This window comes from Larus michahellis, chromosome W (assembly GCF_964199755.1).
Source record: "Larus michahellis chromosome W, bLarMic1.1, whole genome shotgun sequence".
NCBI lineage: Eukaryota > Metazoa > Chordata > Aves > Charadriiformes > Laridae > Larus > Larus michahellis.
Genome location: NC_133929.1, coordinates 4,265,992 through 4,286,319, shown reverse-complemented (window position 1 = coordinate 4,286,319; position 20,328 = coordinate 4,265,992). Strand labels below are relative to the sequence as shown.

The 20,328-nt window shown below is 42.1% G+C and overlaps 1 protein-coding gene across 1 annotated transcript in view; it reads right to left on the bottom strand.

The window, feature by feature from the left end:
• The window catches only part of LOC141735614 (single-stranded DNA-binding protein 2-like), a 132,722-nt gene that overhangs the window by 46,025 nt on the left and 66,369 nt on the right, over positions 1-20,328 (bottom strand). The window contains exon 5 of the mRNA XM_074568670.1: positions 9,065-9,157. Within this exon, the coding sequence (XP_074424771.1) occupies positions 9,065-9,157 (93 nt within the window). The remainder of the gene's footprint in view (positions 1-9,064; positions 9,158-20,328) is intronic.

Here is a 20,328-nt window from a genome sequence, read left to right as displayed (position 1 = left end):
ACAACTGGTAGAGTGCCCCACCCTTCTCGCGTGAACTGCTGCGCCGCTCCCTTCAGGCACTGCTCCCTGTTTGCACGAGAACTACCACACTATGCCCTGGTCGCTGACGCTCCCTAGCGGTTTGAACTAGCTGCGGGGACCGCCAGCACCACCTAACTCTCTCCCGCCCCTCTCGCGATACGTGTCGCCTGCCAGACGGTCCCTCCACACATACAGCCCAAGAGTGCCAGGGGTCCAGAAACCCCCTCAGACACCTCCCGGGGACCTCACAAACCTCACACTCTTCTCAGCACATGGCAACAACTGCTGCTGCTGTTCTATTAGAACCTTGTGTAAAACTTTGACCACAGATATTATATGCATCCTCTAATATCTAGACCTGAAGGTAAATAATTGCTACATTCTTATTTAACTCCTAATGCACCCCTACTGTTTCAGTATCAGATAGGGATGCAAAAATAGGGGTGAAGACTAGGTCATGTTGATGTCTGTGGACAGACATACCAAGACATTTACAAATTACTAACTTTGATGCTTAAAAGTGACTCAGAAAATGTGCTAAATTATTTTATTAACATAGTAGCTGAGTGCTTTCCTCACATTGTAACTCCATATACAGCACAGATCATCAATGTAATGAATGTGGTTGTATTGAGTGCAGGTGGCAAGGTTTTGGTAGCAGGGGGCTGCAGGGGTAGCTACTGTGGGAGGAGGTCAGGGGCTGCCTTGTGCCAGACATGGCCATTTCCAGCTGTCTTCACAACAGAACAGCCCCACTTCAGGCCACAGCTGAGCCCATAGGTGAATTTGGTGGTGCCTCTGTGAAAACATATTTAAAAAAGGGCAAAAATGCTGGACAGAAACAGGAGAGAAAAGAAGACCGAGAAACAGTAGAGGGAACACCAAGGTAAGAGAAGAAGGAGGGGGAGGAGGTGCTCCACGGCACTGGATCAGATATTCCCTGCAGCCCATGGAAGAGCCCACACTGGAACAGATTTTCCTGACTGGAACTATGACTGGAAGCAAGATTATTTTAAATGAGAATTTCAGACATGTATATAGTCATCTTATCCTTATGGAATCTAAGATAGTTTTATCATTTCTACTGCCAAAGCAATTCATAATCTTTAAAAAGGATTTTCTCTTATGACATTCCTTTTTGTTTGTGGAAAAACAAGAAAAAAGAGAAATGAAATTACTTATCTTGGATTACCCAGGAGAAATGTAGCTTAGGAAAGAACTGCACCCATGGTTTTAAGATCCAGTCTAGCACTCTGATTTCTAACCATTAGCTTTCTCTGAGGCTCCTTATCTAAGAAAGGAACTTTCAGATTTGCTGACTCTCCAGAAATCCCAGTCATTGAACTGCTTTTGACCCACCATTACAGCCAGATACAAAGACAACTCTAAAATTTGTTTAGGTTCTCCTATTTGGGATTAAAGAGCTTCAGATCACAAAACTATTCTCTCTTCTGGTAGTCCCACACATTGAGTTTTGCAGCAAATGAAGCAGGAGCAGATTCAGTTACTGTTTAACACCAATTTATTTCCAGAGTATAACCTATCCTATGTACTGAAAGAAGACAAGGTCCTATGGATAAAAAAATATGTAGCTCTGAAATTAAAAGTTATATTAAAATACATACTGTACCAGATCTGGCTGGGATGGAGTTAACTTTCTTCATAGTAGCTGGTATGGTGCTGTGCTTTGCATTTGTGGATAAAACAGCATTGATAACACAACAATGTTTTGACTATTGTGATGCTGTGAAATGCCTTAACCCTGAACGTGTTTTACCTATATGCCAAAAATTTAAAGAATATTTAAAGAATACCTTATTAGATGGTCCTTGTCTGCTCCTGCAGTGATCCGATTGAGGCAAGGAGTCCCTCCGGGAAATTCATGGGAGTACCCTAGAGAGTCCCATTCTCAGCAGGTTCTGCAGCCGAGCAGAGCAGGTCCCATCTGGGGTGCCAGAACTGATGCAGTGAAATGCCGAAGTTAAGACTCAATAGCCTTGGTGACTATTAAGCAGGTATTCTTTATTGCAGTGCCGGGCGCACAGGGGATTGATCCATCTAATGTGCGCGACAACTGATTTAGAGGTACAGTTTACATACTACGTATGCATATTCACTAGTTTTCCAAGAAATTATTACCTATTCATTAACTCATTATTACAGGTTACTGCCCACTCCTGCATGCGCACTAGAGTCTCTCGGTGGTCTTCAGAGACATCTGGTGGTCGTTTACTTCCTCCACTCCTCTTCATCGTTGTGACTTCTGGGTGAACTGCAGGCCTCTACTCCTTTATTCTTGCTGGCGCATCAAAGGTGTTAGCTTTGACTAGTCTCTGCATTCCTCAGTAACCCTGGGCCCCTTGTTTTGAGAGATAAGCTTCTACTACAAGGTTATATTGTCCTAAAGCATTCTGTCTTAAAAAAATAGGAGATGAGTTCTGACATTTAGTACTACAACTGTTGCATCTGCTCTTTGTACAGCCTTAAGGCACCCAGTCTCCTAAATTAAGCTCCTACTCTAATTTACAGTTCTAATATATTAAGCCTCTACTTCAATTAGTTTACAGCTTTAATATATCAAACCCTACTTCAGTTGCTGAACGGTGCTTGCACAGCATCAACGTTTTCTCTGTTTCTCATTCTGCCCCCTCAGTGAGTAGGCTGGGGGTTGTAGTGGTCTTGACCAGAAGACCATTTTACATTGAGGAGTTAGGGATGCCTGTAACAGTTAACCTGAGCAGGCTCAGGCCTGTGCTGTGCTGCCCTGTGCTAGCCCTAATATAATTGCTGTTCTACAGTTATTTTCACAACCAGTATTTGTTTTAATTTTCATTATCCTTGTACTATTATTATTCGTAGTGACTACCTTATGTATAATAAACTTTCCATTAGCTGAACCGCTTACTAATATAATCTGTAACTCATAATATATTTAAAAAAGGTAAACTGTATGTGGATCAAGGGGTGGAATGTAGTAATCCTGACTGGGAGATCACTGTACGTCGAAGAGTTAGTGATCCACATAACAGTTAACCTGGGTAGGCCCAGGCCTGGGCTGTGCCGCGCTGTGCTGCACATACAGTGTGGCCTTCAGGTCTGTGTTGTGCTGCACAACCTCATTGGCTACAGGATAAACTCAGACGGCTCATTGTAACAGAGAAGCCTGCAGGCAGATGCCCTCTTGCTTCGATTACGCTATCTTCATGGCCTTGCCTTTATCTAACAGTGCAGCAAGAAGTTCTCATGAGAGCATACTTTCTGTTTGCCAGCAGAAATGAATAGAGTTGTTTCCTTGTAAGAAAAGCCTATAATAGCTTGTAATAAATAGAATCATGTTTGTTAACCAAATCAGGCTTTCTTAAAGGCTGGTGAAAACTTACACTGTTTCGACTCTTCACATACTTAAATCGCAGGCATCCAGCGTGTTATCTGGTGCACTTTGATACCTCAAGGCCTAAATCACAGGCATCCGGTGTGCTGTCTGGGGCACTTTGACACCTAAAGGCCTAAATCACAGGCATCTGGTGTGTTTTAACACTTCAAAGGGAAGAGCTAAGTTGTGAGATAAGCTGAAAAGAGTCTCCCCAAGGACACTGATAAAGATGAGGAGCCTTCAGCCTCACGACCATCAGGAGGCGGGACAAGACCGACCCCCTAGCAACACGTCGCTCAGACACGGAATATACCAGGATTGACACATATACGGGAACCAGAAGAGTATATAATCAGCTACTTTCGGGAAGTGGGTGTGCGCCGTTGGCGGAGCAAAGACTCCCCGGCCGCCCAGCGCTGTTTTGCTTGTTGCCGCTTGCTTAATAAACTAATTTGATTAATTGGACTGGTTCCTGTCAATTATTGGGCCTCAATCTATAACATAGCTTGAATGACCTAAATGTGGGAGTCTCCTCTATGGACAACAAAAGGAGGGCTAAGGAGAATCTCCATCCTTTATTGGATGCAGGGGGAAACATAGTGACAAAGGATGAGGAAAAGGCTGAGGTACTTAATGCCTTCTTTGCCTCAGTCTTTAATAGTAAGACCAGTTGTTCTCAGGGTACTCAGCCCCCGGAACTGAAAGACAGGGACAGGGAGCAGAATGAAGCTCCCATAATCCAAGGGGAATAACTGTCATTATCTCAACCATGAGTCTTCTTGTCTTCCTTCTATTTTCTCCCTGTTCCACAGGAGAGGGGAGTGAGTGAGAGGCTGTGTGGGTGTTTGGCTGTTGGCCAGGGTCAACTCACCACATTTAGCAAAGCTTCCAGTGTTTGACTATAGGAATGACTACTGTGTCATACTAGTGTACTGGATTCTTTTTCTTTTTTAAAAAATAAAGGACAATTAATAGCAGTGGGCAGCAGTTACAGCGAAACTGGAACCTGTATAAGGTTTCTTGGTTCCTAGCTCAGTCCCTACCTGATTTCCACCTTCCTCTGAATTGTCTGATGAGAAGCAACTGCTGTAGCAAGACCATCCATTTTGCTTGTGTCCTAGTTAGTAGTTTGCACCACACACTGAAATCAAGTTCTAGTGCAAAACTAAGATCCAGTACTGATGAAAAATTAAATGGTTTTAAGTCACCTAGCAATTCAGAGTTAGCCAAGTAGAGCTGTAAAGATAGTGGTTGTTGACAGCTGTAACTTAGACTAATCCAAACATTTTCATGAATGCAATGAAAGGCAGCTTTATCATTCCAGGATGATCTTCCAAATAAATTGTAGTTTGCAAAACATTGAACTGTTACAATGTTTTTGTAATGGAAAGTCTTAGTAAACTAAATATAGTCTACTATAGTCTATCTATAGTATATATAGTAGACTACTATAGTCTACTATATATAGATATAAGTACCATTCTACCACTATTTCTATAAAATTCCCACTCTTTAAAAAATAGAATTGTTCACTTACATAATCTAGGAGTGAATTGCAGGTCCAGGTGTATAGAATCATAGAATCATAGAATCTTCATGGTTGGAAAGGACCTTTGAGATCATCGAGTCCAACCAAACAACCTACAATCTCTGCCACTAGAGCATGCCCTGAAGTGCCACATCTAGACATTTCTTAAACACCTCTAGGGCTGGTGACTCAACCCCCTCCCTGGGCAGGCTGTTCCAGTGCCTGACCACTCTTGCAGTAAAGTAATTCTTCCTAACATCTAACCTAAACCTCCCCTGCCACAGCTTCAGACCATTTCCTCTGGTCCTGTCATTATTCACCTGGGAGAAGAGGCCAACACCCACCTCTCTCCAACCTCCTTTCAGGTAGTTGTAGAGGGCAATGAGGTCTCCCCTCAGCCTCCTCTTCTCCAAACTAAACATGCCCAGCTCCCTCGGCCTCTCCTCATATGCCCTGGTCTCCAGACCCCTCACCAGCCTGGTAGCTCTCCTCTGGACATGCTCCAGCACCTCAATGTCCCTCTTGTACAGAGGGGCCCAGAACTGAACACAGCACTCGAGGTGAGGCCTCACCAGTGCCAAGTACAGAGGCACCATCACTTCCCTACTCCTGCTGGCCACGCTATTCCTGATACAAGCCAGAATGCTGTTGGCCCTCTTGGCCCCCTGGGCACACTGCTGGCTCATGTCAAGCTGGCCGTCCACCAGCACCCCCAGGTCCTTTTCTGCTGGTCAGCTTTCCAGCCACTCTTCCCCAAGCCTGTAGTGTTGCTTGGGGTTGTTGTGACTGAAATGCAGGACCCGGCACTTGGCCTTATTAAACCTCATACAGTTGGCCTTGGCCCATTGATCCAGTCTCATCCCTCAGTGAAAGACAACTGGTAATTCATAGAAAAGGGACTAGAGTTCCTCAGTATTTAGGCTAAGACAGGTGAACATATTTTATGTGTCTTGGTTTACTCTTGTGATCAGTCAGGATCAGTGGAGTTGCAGAAGAGTATATGGAAACTTATTTACTAGTTAAAGATGTACTAGAAAGACAGCATCTATTAAGAAAGTAGGATGTTTTGCCCATGAGTTTGTCTTTCTTATTTGTGTTATCACCTACTTTTTAACAAACAGGTGATGTCCCTCAATTTTCAAGGTCCACGTTACAGGGCTGATGTCTGCCAATATATTTTCTTGTCCTCAGATAAATTGATATCTATAAGATTCAGCTCTGAAGGCATTACAACCAGATATTAACTGCTTCTTGATAATAGACACTCATCCCAAAACCACAATACATTATCATGGACTGTGTACATATTTGCTTTATATACACCTTATAGTTTCCACATACTATGTAACTGACTTAATTTTGGCTTAACTTCCTTTTGTCAGGATTGTTCCCAACCATATTAATATATTTGCTATCAAACTTACAGTTGGATTTGCTAACTAAAATTATTTCTTTATATATATTCTTAAATATTTAACTATAGAGAAAACTAATAGCCTCTTGAAAAATGCTTGTTTTGTTAACTAGGCCATTCAACTGAAGAAAGTAGATTTCTAGCAACTAAAACTACAGAGGACTCATTTCAGGTCTTGCATGTTACAGAGATACATGATGACAAGGACTCGGCGATTTTAAGAATAGGTGAATGGTAATCTCTGGAGGAGTCCAAACTAATTGGACTGCATAGATCAGTTCTTGAAACCTGCCTTGCAGAAGATTCATCAGACACATTTTTGAGTTGATTATAGCTCTAATTATTGTTACAAAATATTACAGTGGAAATAATAGATTTTTCTCAATTTATTTTCAGTCACAGGCCCTAGAAAAAGAGCAGGCTGGCTGTGGGGGTTCAAATAAGACTGAATTCAGATACTGACAAACAAGAATCTTTTTCTTCTGAGATATCAAGCCAGCACTGAGGCTTTTGGGGGAAGAGAATGGAAGCTTTAGTGGAACAGAAAAGGAAAGACTTTCCTCTATGGAGGAATCTTTAACACTGCAGAAATTTTTCCTGTCTATTGGCCTCACTACTGCCATCTCCTGAAGATTTTGTGACAGACAACTATAAGATATTTTATACTTGCAAGTATCTTTTCATTCATGTATTAAATGCATTGACGGAGTGACTATATCAGTGGACAAGGGAAGAGCTACGGATTTCATCTATCTGGACTTCTGTAAGGCCTTTGACATGGTCCCCCTCTAAATTGGAGAGAGATGGATTTGATGGATGGAATGTTTGGTGGATGAGGAATTGGTAGGATGGTCGCATCCAGAGGGTAGTGGTCAACGGCTCAATGTCCAGATGGAAATCGGTGATAAGTGGTGTCCCTCAGGGGTCCATATTGGGACCAGTACTGTTTCATATCTTCATCAGTGACATAGACAGTGGGATCAAGGACACCCTTGGCAAGTGTGCAGATGACACCAAGCTGAGTGGTGTGATTGACGCACCTGAGGGACAGGATGCCATCCAGAGGGACCTGGAAAAGCTCAAGAATTGGGCCCATGTGAGCCTCATGAGGTTCAACAAGGCCAAGTGCAAGGTCCTGCACCTGGGTTGGGGCAACCCCTGGTATCAATACAGGCTGGGGGATGAAGGCTCTGGGAGACCTTATTGCGTCCTTTCAGTATTTAAAGGGAGCTTATAAGAAAGATGGGGACAGACTTTTTAGCAGGGCCTCTAAGGGGTAATGGCTTTAAACTAAAAGAGGGTAGATTCAGACTAGATATAAGGAAGAAATTTTTTACAGTAAGGGTGCTGAAACACTGGCCCAGGTTGTCCAGAGAGATGGTAGATGCCCCATCTCTGGAAACATTCAAGGTCAGGCTGGACGGGGCTCTGAGCAACCTGATCTAGTTGAAGATGTCCCTGCTCATTGGAGGGAGGTTGGACTAGATGACCTTTAAAGGTCCATTCCAACCCAAACTATTTATGATTCTAAAAACCACACGTCGGATTCTGAGTCAATCAAGGAAACAACATGCTCATGCCAAGTTTTGGATTTTTCTAGGTAGATATCAATACTGCAACATAGCACTCTTTCCCCCTGTGACTGTGGGAAAAGGAACACCACCCAAATAATCCGTTGTCACTTACAAATAAAGATTGCTGATATCCTGCCATTTTTTACAGTCAACATTTTGATAAGAGAATAAAGAGTTGTAAAGATGTAAGAGAGTAAAACAACTCTTTATTCAGATTAAATAGCTTCTTTTGTCAATGTATCTTATGGAAGAAGGAAAATGATGTTACCCTGTATCTCTACCTGGATTTCAGCACTTGGTTTTTATGGAACAGAAGCTTCCTATCATGATCTTCTCCCCACATCACGGTCCTGGAAATCTGAATTGTTCCTTTCACATCATGAGCTCAAGTATGTGAAACGGAAATCTCTATTGTGCCCCATCTTAAAGGACTGTTTCAATTCCAGAGTGGTATTTGCTCCTACTGCTGCATAGAGAGAGTTTGCCAGTGAGGAGAAAAAAACCTGAGCTTTGGTGACCAGGAGATGCAAGCTCACTCATATGAGCAATCCAGTCTTTGACTGCAATTGTAGTTTGGCCTTACACTATAAGTTGCATTTTTTTCCATGCTAGTATTCTGTATCCAAAGTGGTAACTGGCTATTTAATTTCATTTATGACAAAATTTATGAGAGGCAACATATGCTCTAATTGTTTTTAGAAATTGGGGTTGAGATCTTCAATGCAAAGAGATGCTCAGTAGGATGTTCTTAGTTGTCTAGGTCTAAATTTCATTGAAATTTGAACATCTTAAATGTCTGCCTTGTGGCATGACCAACAAAGTTCTTATTTCAATTATAATATTCAATTCTATCATAAGAAGTTGTTATAAAATTATATTCAAGCATTTTCAAGCTCCAACCATCAACTGTCACCATTTCTTTTTCCTGAAATTTTGAAATTAGTTGTGCTGTACTATTTCACAAATTGAATATTTGTCAGTTAGAGAGATCCCTTCCTTTCCATATATTTACTTCCATATAATTACAAACCTCTCAAGTATTGTACTGTATAATGACATATAGTTTAGAAGAAGACCTTTTCTACAAACTTTTAAACAGTGTTATGGAGGATTTTCTATCCTAAAGTTCCTGTAGTCATAATTTTTCTGAATACCTGAAAAAAACCTGGTGGTGGTACAGGACCTACTGACATGCCATCTCCTGGGGGAATGTTTCCTACCACTGGACTGGGAGCTGCTGCAGCACTCTGAAAAGAACAAAGGGAAAATAAACCTTTGTCATTGCATGGTAACCTTAAAAAAAAAACAAAAAAAAAATCACCCAAAAACCTGCCATGACCAAAATGCAGAAAGTAATTCTGCAGATATGCCATAATGTCATTGTTTCATCTAAAGGTAAGTCAAAATTGTATCGTGTTTAGTCTTTTTTTATACAAGCAGAATGATTTGTTAAAGATGACAAGTGTATGTTGAGGGGAAGGATGCTAGAGACTGTATGGACACACAAATATTTATTGACTAGATAGATCTCGACTATATTTTTTTAAATAAATATATCTCAGTGTGTCTATATGTAACTTGCACACTTTTTTTTGTATTGTGTATAAACATTCCCACACATACATACAGATATATATGTAGCATAAGTAAATTAATTTATGCATTTATGAACAATTTCCAAGCACTTTAAAGATCATTTCATCAGACTGTAATATTCTTTCAAAATTATATCAAGCTTCAAAATATGATTCTGTTACAAATAGTACAAGAAGGAATGCTCACAATACTACTAGTAATACTCATGATTTTACCAACCCTCAAAATAACCACCAAGATAAATTAGAAGAATTCAGGTTACATTTTTGGAAAGGAAAAGAAAAAAAAGGTATTTCTAAGAAGTGAATCAAAGAATGAAATTAGTTACCTTTGCAAATCCTTCAGATGGAAGAAGCAAGTAAAGAATATTGCTTCTGGCAATTTATAAGCAGATCATCACAAAAAGGAAAGCCAATTCATTATTGTTTTCATGTATTGGAACCTCAGTCACTTTTAATTTCCAGCAGTCTTTCTTTCTGAAATATGTTTCTGTTAGGGCACAAGTCTGAATCACCTATAAAAACTTACAGTCTTTTGTAAAAGTACTCACACACACACAGTGCAAAGTGATCTGCTTGCAGTTCACTAATAATCTGCCAATATCTGCCCTACAGAATATGTATGCCATGTTTATTAACTTATTACTCCATGTACTCTCACACTTGCTATCAAAAAGATGCAGATCTGTAAATTATATTTCCAGGTGTTTGGCACACTGTCTAGGAAATTAAAGAATAATACTGGAAAGATTTGAAAAGTATCACAAAGATGGACTGACCTTTTTTAACCAAGCAAAAAGGAAATATTCAGTTAATTACCAAAGATTTTTCAATGGCCTAAACTGTGCTTTAGAATCAAATTTTTGAACAACTACCAGTAACATATTTATCATCTAAGCTGTACATTCTTCTCAAACAAAAGTCTAGAATGTGCTATTAAAGCATGAAGTTTGTAATAAGTACTGGCTTCAGAACTGAGTACAAGACACTTGATTCCCTAGAAAACCCTGTAAGAAAGGCCATTCTTATTTATGCAAAGGTCTGGTCTGTAGGATCAATGTTAAAATATTAATTGCAATTCACAAAAAATGTCAGTCACATTAATTTGAAGTAGCAACCACATTTGAATCATAATATCTTTTTGTGAAGGACTAACATAAACCTATCAAGTTATTCTATAAAGCTTCAGCAAATAAAGATTATTGTCTGCTAGTAATGGCCATTCCTTTAACACTGCCTGAAGTTCATGGGATTGGAGTATGAGGCTGCTTAAATGCATGGAAAAGCATACTATTCCCTGGAACATCTCAGGTCCTTCTTCCATGTCTTGGCACTAACTTGGACTCCCAGAGGGGAAAATAAGCAAGTGGTGTGAATACACAGAAATAACTCATGAAGAACCATGTAATTTTGTTATCCTTCTTTTCTTTTGCACGACATCTGTGCCTGCCCACTAATTACTCTCAGAATATCTGTATTTCCAAAGGAGAACAGACAAGAAAGTTCTGGGGATTTTTTTAGGCAAAAACCAGACTTGGTTAAACTGTGCATCAGATCATAATGTCAAGTAAAATCATGAACAGATGTACAACTTCTAGATGTACAGGTTTTCTAGCTAAAGAATGACAACAGTTAACATCACTGATGGAGAAAACGAATGATATTAAAAACTTGAACAACCTAAAATGTCCAAAATACTCTGCACTGCAGCCTCAAACTAAGAGGGAGTAGCCCACTAAAAGGGCATTAATAATTATGAACTTATTACAATATCATCCCTCCTCGCATACTAATGCCTTATTCTCCCTATGCTACTTTTAGATGTGTCTGTCTTTAGTGGTCATGCATGAAGCACTGCAATATGTCCAACAGAGTTGATGTTACAGAATAAAGCATTTGAACAGACTAAAATAAATCACTGGGCAAACATATGTCAACAGTATCAAGTCAGTTATTCAAAATCCTGTAAATTGAGAGATCTCAAAAAAAGAACCAAGAACCTCCTTTGATATATGACCAGTTTTCTGAAGGCTCCCACCACAAGTTCCACATTTGCTCACATTATTTAAACTAAATTATATGAGGCATTAATGCATGTCAGAGTGCCTTAATAAGCAATGGAAAATGGGTCTTAGATGTCCTTCTCGATTGAGAGCTCTGCCAGACTATCCTGGTTATGAAACAATGTAAGAGGAGAGAGTGACTTTGCACAGTACAGTGTTCCTATAGGGATAAGGTGATCTGCCCCAGCAGAGTTCACTCTGTTTTTCACACTTCAAAAATCACTTTAAAATAGAACAGAGCAAAAGAAAAAATGATAAATTATACTTAACAGGTAAAAAAAAAAAGAGAGAGAAAGAAATAGTGACTATTCCAAAATGGTGGAAAAAAAGCTAAAAATTATATCTGTTAAGATTTTTATGAGCCATTAAACTTTCCTAACAAAGCTTTATTTTAAAATATGCCTAAAGATAGTATTTAGGTAATTAAGCATCAATAGTTTTTTCTTTAAATATATTTTGATTACAATTTTATAATCTGACTTATCAACGACACCAGAGGAATCCAGCTCTGTTCATTCAACCTGAGGGAATAGTACACAATTTTCAAGGCCTGTAATAGTAGCAGCCATGCAGAACAATTCTTTGTCTACTGAGCTACAGACATAGCAATGTTCACATAGCAATGAATGAACATAAGTCTATCTCACACATTTATAGATGTAAATAAATTTATTACTTTTGGAGATGCTGTCACTATTGATTCCTATGAAGGGGATATGACTCTAAAGTGAACACATTTTAGGAGGAGTGATTTTTGTACAACTTTGTTAATGGAGAAGACGTATAGAAAGGAGCCTGACAAAGTAAATATATAGGGTTGGACAGTTTCTACAGTCTCCTCAGAAAGCTATTTGTTTGAGGACTGAAGCCCCATTTTGGAAATCTACTCAGAGGATGGCCAAAAGGGTGCAAAAGAGCCATACTGTATGCTATCATACAGTAATAAAGCAGAGGTTGGCAAAAGGGAATTCTTTGTGATGATGAAGGGAAAAGGAAAGCAACATCTTGTGGAAGTGATTATACCACAAGTGATCCAGACCGAATTATTCAATTATTCTCAGTTCTAATGGTTTCTGGAGAAAAAAGTCTCAACTAGAAGAGAAACAGCTCTTTGCTCCATGCTAGTTACTAAAAATTAGTAATAGTAATGTTGGGTCATTTTTTTTGTGTGGACCATGATGTTACAGGGAGGTATTCAAAGTGTTGATTTTAATTGTCCTAAATTATTTGAGACTTGATTACATTGTGTAGTTTATGGACACTACGTAAAACCATTTCTCCTCTACATTTCTGGGAGTGGGAAGGAGGACAGAATGATGCAAAGTGTGAGTGGCTACAAAAGTCGGTCAGTTTTATCACACCTTGCTAAATAATGGTAAATGTGTGCTGCTTTATAATTGTAAGAATTTTGTAGTTATAGGCATTCCACAGTAATTTAGGCTTAGGTGTTCGTGAAATTACAATTTCTATCTTTCATTATGTAATGTACTGGGGTTTGCTTCTGTCTTCGTGTTTGTTTGTTTGGGTTGGGTTTTTTCCCCAAAGGACAATGAAGTCCCAAAACCAGAAATATTTTCAGTGTTTTAGGTATTATATGTTTTCTAGACTGCACTATATGGCAAACATTTTAAAAACTTATATCAGGTAGATCAATAAATAAAACTGCAGCAGCTGCATTGAAATATTCTTATTTAGCTTGTTCTGATGAATTAGTCAGTTCTCCTTTCACACTCTCACTACAAACCATGGCTTCTTTTTGCATGCATTACAAGTTGTTCAGGATTTATATTTCCAATACATTTCCAAATTTAAAATATATGCAATATTTGAAATTTGCTTTCCTTGCTTTTCATAAAAAGAAAATTTAAATTGTTTAATCTCTTCATATATTTTACCTCCTTAAAATGGAAAACTTTATTTGTTTTTTCTATCTAAAATACTGAATTTATGGTATCTCTTTACAATTATTAAATAAAATGGTCTACCTGAAGAACAAATACTGTGAACATTTATTGATCTACCCAAGCAACACTAGACAATGTAAAAATAGATGATTATATAAAAAAATTAAAACTAGTGTCTAATCAGTAGCTGCTGATAGCCATGGTTTAGACTAATTTTTACCAATAAAGAAATTACAAAGTAAATACAAAATAAAAATACAAATAGATTAGTTATTCCATTAATTCAGTATCTGCAAACATTGAAACCACATATAAAAATCATAAGAGCAACTTGCAATACACAGATCATTTTCTGAAGCTATCAGGAAAAGGAGTTTGTGACAGAAGCTCACAGGGCAAATTCCATATGTGATCACAATATTTTACAAAGAAAGGACTTGAGTTTATCTATAAAAATCCTAATCTCTCTCATTCACTAACCTGGAAATTTCATTTTAAGTATTTTGCTTAGAGCAAGACATCCTTATTTTTTTCCAAAGTAAGAATTTAACATGTGTTACTAAATTTTTCCACAAAAAGGCAGTCTCCAGTTTTTTAGAAGTCTATTTGTAATGAATTAAAGAAGTTGGATCTAACATATATGGCAGATCGATAGCCACTCTTACTAACTCAATTCTCTCATCACCCAAGCCTACTTCACAAACGTCTTCCACATCAGCTCTAATTCGGCACCTTTAACTTGACAATACTAGTTCATGATGAATTCCTAGAGGTGGTTGATACCCACTTCTTCCTCAGCTGCACCAAGCAAACCCCTCCTGCTACTGGTTTATTTGGAGGCAGCACCCTTGTCCTCTGTGGCATGAGCATGTAACAGGTGAGTTGTGCTGTGAAGACCAAGCAACTAAAAGTCCATGCTGGACTCCAGGCAGGAACAAGCTAGTGCCTCTAGATTACATTGAAACTACTAGCACTACTGTCCATGAAGCAGGCAAGTTCAAACTACTGTCTAAGATTCAATGATGCTAAAGCTGGCATCAAAGAGCAAGGGAGACCAATAGAATCATGGAATCATCTAGGTCGTAAGGGACATTTAAGATCATTGAGTCCAACCATCAAACTAACAATGACAAAACCATCACTAAACCATGTCCCTCAGCACCACATCTACCCATCTTTTAAATACCTCCAGGGATGGTGCCTCAACCACTTCCTTGGGCAGCCTGTTCCAATGCTTGATAACCCTTTCGGTGAAGAAATTTTTCATAACAGCCAATCTAAACTTCCCCTGGCACAACTTGAGGCCGTTTCCTCTTGTCCTATTGCTTGTTACCTTTCAGGTAACCTCCTTTCAGGTAGTTGTAGAGAGCAATAAGGTCTCCCCTCAGCCTCCTCTTCTCCAGACCAAACATCCCCAGTTCCCTCAGCCGCTCCTCATAAGACTTGTACTCTAGACCCCTCACCAGCTTTGTTGCCCTTCTCTGAACATGCTTCAGCACCTCAATGTCCCTCCTGTAGTGAGTGGAACAAAACTGAACACAATACTGGAGGTGCGGCCTCACCAGTGATGAGTACAAAGTACTTCCCTAGTCCTGCTGGCCACACTATTCCTGATACAGGCCAGGATGCTATTGGCAGCCTTGGCCACCTGGGCACACTGCTGGCTCATATTCAGATGGTTATTGACCAACACCCCCAAGTCCTTTGCCACCAGGCAACTTTCCAGTCACTCTTCCCCAAGCCTGTAGCATTGCATGGGGTTGTTGTGACCCAAGAGCAGGACCAGGCCCTTAGCCTTGTTGAGTCTCATACCATTGGCATAAGCCCAGAAATCCAGCCTGTCCAGATCCCTCTGTAATGCCTTCCTACACTCAAGCAGGTCAACACTCCCGCCCAACTTGCTGTTGTCTGCAAACTTACTGAGGGTGCACTCAATCCTCTTGTCCGGATAATTGATAGATATTAAAGAGAACTGGCCCCGATACTCAGCCCTGGGGAACATCACTTGTGAGAGGCCACCAAATGGATTTAACTCCATTCACCACAACTCTTTGGATCCAGTCATCCAGACAGTTTTTAACCCAGCAAAGAGTACACCCATCCAAGACATGGGCATCCAGTTTCTCTAGGCGAATGCTGTGGAAAATGGTGTCACAAGCTCTACTAAAGTCCCGGTAAACAACATCCACAGCCTTTCTGTCATCCACCAAGCGGGTCACCTTGTCGTAGAAGGAGATCAGGTTTGTCAAGCAGGACCTACCTTTCATGAACCCATGCTGACGGGGCCTGATCACCTGGTTGTCCTGTACGTGCTGTGGGATGGCACTCAGGATGATCTGTTCCATGACCTTCCCAGGCACCGAGGTCAGACTGACAGGCCTGTAGTTCCCCAGATCCTTCTTCTGGCCCTTCTTGTAGATGGGCATCACATTTGCTAACCTCCAGTCATCTGGGACCTCCCCGATTAGCCAGGACTGCTGGTAAATGAGGGAAAGTGGCTTGGTGAGCACTTCCGCCAGCTCCCTCAGTACCCTTGGGTGGATCCCATTCGGCCCCATAGACTTGTGTGCATCTAAGTGGTGCAGCAGGTCACTCATCATTTCCCCTTGGATTATGGGGGGCTTCATTCTGCTCCATGTCTCTGTCATTCAGCTCAGGGGGCTGGGGACCCAGAGAACAACTGGTCTTACTATTAAAGACTGAGGCAAAGAAGGCATTAAGTACCTCAGCCTTTTCCTCATCCTTTGTCACTATGTTTCCCCCCCACATCCAATAAAGGATGGAGATTCTCCTTAGCCCTCCTTTTGTAGTTAATGTATACAATGTATAGAAACATTTTTAATTGTCTTTTACAGCAGTAGCCAGATTAAGTTCTAGTTGGGCTTTGGCCCTTCTAATTTTCTCCCTACATGACCTCACAACATCCTTGCAGTTTTCCTGAGTAGCTTGTCCCTTCTTCCAAAGGTCATAAACTCTCCCTTTTTCCTGAGTTCCAGCCAAAGGTCTCTGTTCAACCAGGGTGGTCTTCTCAAAAACATTTTCCAATTCTGCTTTTGAATCTGATTTGGTTAAATGTATTTCCTAACTATAAAATAGTTAAAGGAAAGTAATCCATGAGGTGAATTTTACTATCTTTTCTGTTAGGGGGATAGAATACAGATCATAGAACTCTAGAATCATAGAATGGTTTGGTTTGGAAGGGACCTTTAAAGAACATCTAGTTCCAGTCCCCCCTGCCATGGGCATGGACACCTTCCACTTGACCTCCAGGGAAGGGGCAGCCACAGCTTCTCTGGGAAACCTGAGACAGTGTCTCACCACCCTCATTTTAAAGAAATTCTTCCTTATATTTAATCTAAATTTCCCCTCTTTCAGTTTAAATCTGTTACCCTTCGTCCTGTCACTACACTCCCTGATAAAGAGTCCCTTCCCACCTTTCTTGTAGGCCCCCTTTAGGTACTGGAAGGCTGCTATAAGGTCTCCCCAGAGTCTTCTCTTCTCCAGGCTGAACCACCCCAACTCTCTCAGCCTGTCTTTGTAGGAGAGCTGCTCCAGCCCTCTGATCATCTTTGTGGCCCTCCTCTGGACTTGTTCCAACAGGTCCATGTCCTTCTTATGTTGGGGGCCCCAGAGCTGGACACAGTACTCCAGGTGGGGTCTCACCAGAGCAGAGTAGAGGGGCAGAACCACCTCCCTCGACCTGCTGGCCACGCTTCTTTTGATGCAGCCCAGGATGCAGTTGGCTTTCTGGGCTGCTGCTGCGCATTTCCGGCTCATGTTGAGCTTCTCATCAACCAACACCCCCAAGTCCTTCTCCTCAGGGCTGCTCTCAAGCCATTCTCCACCCAATCTGTTTTTATGCTTCAGATTGAAGCATAAAATCTTAGAGACCACTTGGCCAATCTGGACATCCATAAGTCCATGGGCCCTGGTGAGATGCACCCGCGAGTGCTGAGAGAGCTGGCAGATGTTATTGCTTGGCCACTCTCCATCAGCTTTGAAAGGTCATGGAGGACAGGAGAGGTGCCTGAGGACTGGAGGAAGGCCAATATCACTCCAGTCTTCAAAAAGGGCAGGAAGGAGGACCCAGGGAGTGACATGTTCTGGATGTCATATCCAAGCACATTCAAGAGCAGGAAGTTATTGGAAGTGGTCAACATGGCTTTACCAAGGGTAAATCATGCTTGACCAATCTCATAGCCTTCTATGATGTTATAAGTGGTTGTCTGGATGAGGGCAGAGCAGCAGATGTCATCTACCTTGACTTCAGCAAGGCTTTTGACACTGTCTCTCATAACATCTTCCTTAAGAAACTGAGGAAGTGTGGACTAGACGAGGGGACAGTGAGGTGGATTGAGAGCTGTCTGTGTGACAGGACTCAGAGGGTTGTGATTAATGGAGCAGGGTCGAGTTGTAGGCCTGTAACCAGTGGTGTCCCCCAGGGGTCAATACTTGGACCAGTATTGTTTAACATATTCATCAACGACCTGGATGAGGGGACAGAGTGTATCCTCAGCAAGTTTGCTGATGATACCAAGCTGGGAGGGGTGGCTGACACCCCAGAGGGCCGTGCTGCCATCCAGCGTGACCTAGACAGGCTGGAGAGCTGGGCAGAGAAGAACCTAATGAGGTTCAACAAGGACAAGTGTAGGGTCCTGCACCTGGGGAGGAAGAATGTCAGGCACCAGTATAGGTTAGGGGTGGACCTGCTGGAAAGCAGCTCTGAAGAAAAGGATCTGGGTGTCTTGGTAGACAGTAAATTATCCATGAGCAAGCAATGTGCCCTTGTGGCCAAGAAGGCCAACGGAATTCTGGGCTGCATAGGGAAGAGTGTGGCCAGCAGGTCAAGGGAGGTCATTCTCCCCCTCTACTCTGCACTGGTGGGGCCACAACTGGAGTACTGCGTCCAGCTCTGGGCTACCCAGTTCAAGAGGGACAGGGAACTACTGGAGCGAGTCCAGCGAAGGGCAACCAAGATGATTATGGGACTGGAGCACCTCCCTTATGAGGAAAGGCTGAGAGAGCTGTGACTCTTTAGCCTGGAGAAGAGAAGGTTGAGGGGGGACCTGATTAATGTTTACAAGTATCTAAAGGGTGGGTTGAAGGAGGATGGTGCCAGGCTCTTTTCAGTGGTTCCCAGTAACAGGACGAGGGGTAACAGGCACAAGCTAGAACATAGGAAGTTCCGATCAAATATGAGAAAAAACTTCTTTACGGTGAGGGTGACAGAGCACTGGAACAGGCTGCCCAGGGAGGTTGTGGAGTCCCCTTCTCTGGAGACTTTCAAGACCCGTCTGGATGCAGTCCTGAGTAATGTGCTCTGGGCAATCCTGATTTAGCAGGGGAGTTGGACTAGATGACCTCTAGAGGTCCCTTCCAACTCTGAAAAATTCCATGATTCTGTGATTGGCCTGACCCACATGCAGGACCTTGTACTTGGCCTGGTTGAACTTCATGAGGTTCACATGGGCCCACCTCTCAAGCCTGTCCAGGTCCCTCTGGATGGCATCCCTCCCTTCCAGCATGTTGACCATTGTCGTGGTTTAGCCTCAGATGGCAACAAAGAACCACGTGCTGCTCGCTCGCGCCTTCCTAATACAGGAAGAATCGTAAGAAAAGGCAAGACTCTTGGGTTGAGACAAAGGCAGTTTAACAGGACAGCAAAGGGAACAGGCAAACAACAACAACAACACGGATAGGGGAATATACGAACGCGATTACGGAACCGCCGCTCCCCGCCGCTCGCTCGCCGGCCAGACCTGGGACGCCCCAGCCCGCTTTTAAGCAGCAACTTCCTGCCCCCTCCCCCGGCAGCTCAGGGTGGGCGTGGCTCACATGGCATGGAATACCAGGAAAAATTAACCCTATCCCCACCGGAACCAGGACATTATCCACCCCTTATTCCATACCATCTATGCCATGCCCAGCAGGTTCCAATGAATTGCCACCACTTTCCCCTGTTATATATATATATATATATACGCACATATAATGCCCTTAGTTTATGGGCCATCCCTCCAAAGTGTCCGTTGAGTTCTTTTAATCCACGGCTTTGGGCTCCATCTGTTAGAACAGTCTCTCAGGGCAGGTGAGATGCTGGGTGGTGCTGGTCTGTTGCATGCTGTATTTTTCGGAGCTTGTGATTGGTGCACCTGGTGTGGCTCATGCATGCAGTCTGTGGGCTGAAGATGTAGATCTTGAAGAAACTGCTGGGCGCCAGCTGCTGAGATCAGTTCTTATCCCATCATCCCTGTGCCTTACTTGTAGTACAACTGATAGCAATTATAGCAATGAGGACATACAGTGACAGTGTTACTTAGCAATTAACAGCACACAATCTGATTCATTGGCTATTCTCGCCCAAAATCAGATCCCCATGAGGTACACATCGGACTTCCCCATCCTGCCGCATCACCCACCAAGTGCACCCAGGTCCTTGGGCAAAAGCAATCCCACGGATGGGTTTGCCTTTGCCTGAGGCAGGACTAACCCAGACTGTCTTCCCTAGCATATTCTTCATGTGCACTATGGGGACTTTATCCCCTTCTACGGTACGTGGAAGTTTTGATTGGGCAGGGCCAGCCCGATTGTTAGATCCCCTGGTGTTAACTAGCCAGGTAGCTTTTGCTAAATGTGTATCCCAGTGTTTTAAAGTCCCACCACCCATTGCTCTCAGTGTAGTTTTTAACAGTCCATTGCATCGTTCCGTCTTCCCAGAGGCTGGTGCGTGACAGGGGATGTGATACACCCACTCGATACCATGCTCTTTGGCCCAGGTGTCTATGAGGCTGTTTCGGAAATGAGTCCCATTATCCGACTCAATTCTCTCTGGGGTACCATGTCGCCACAGGACTTG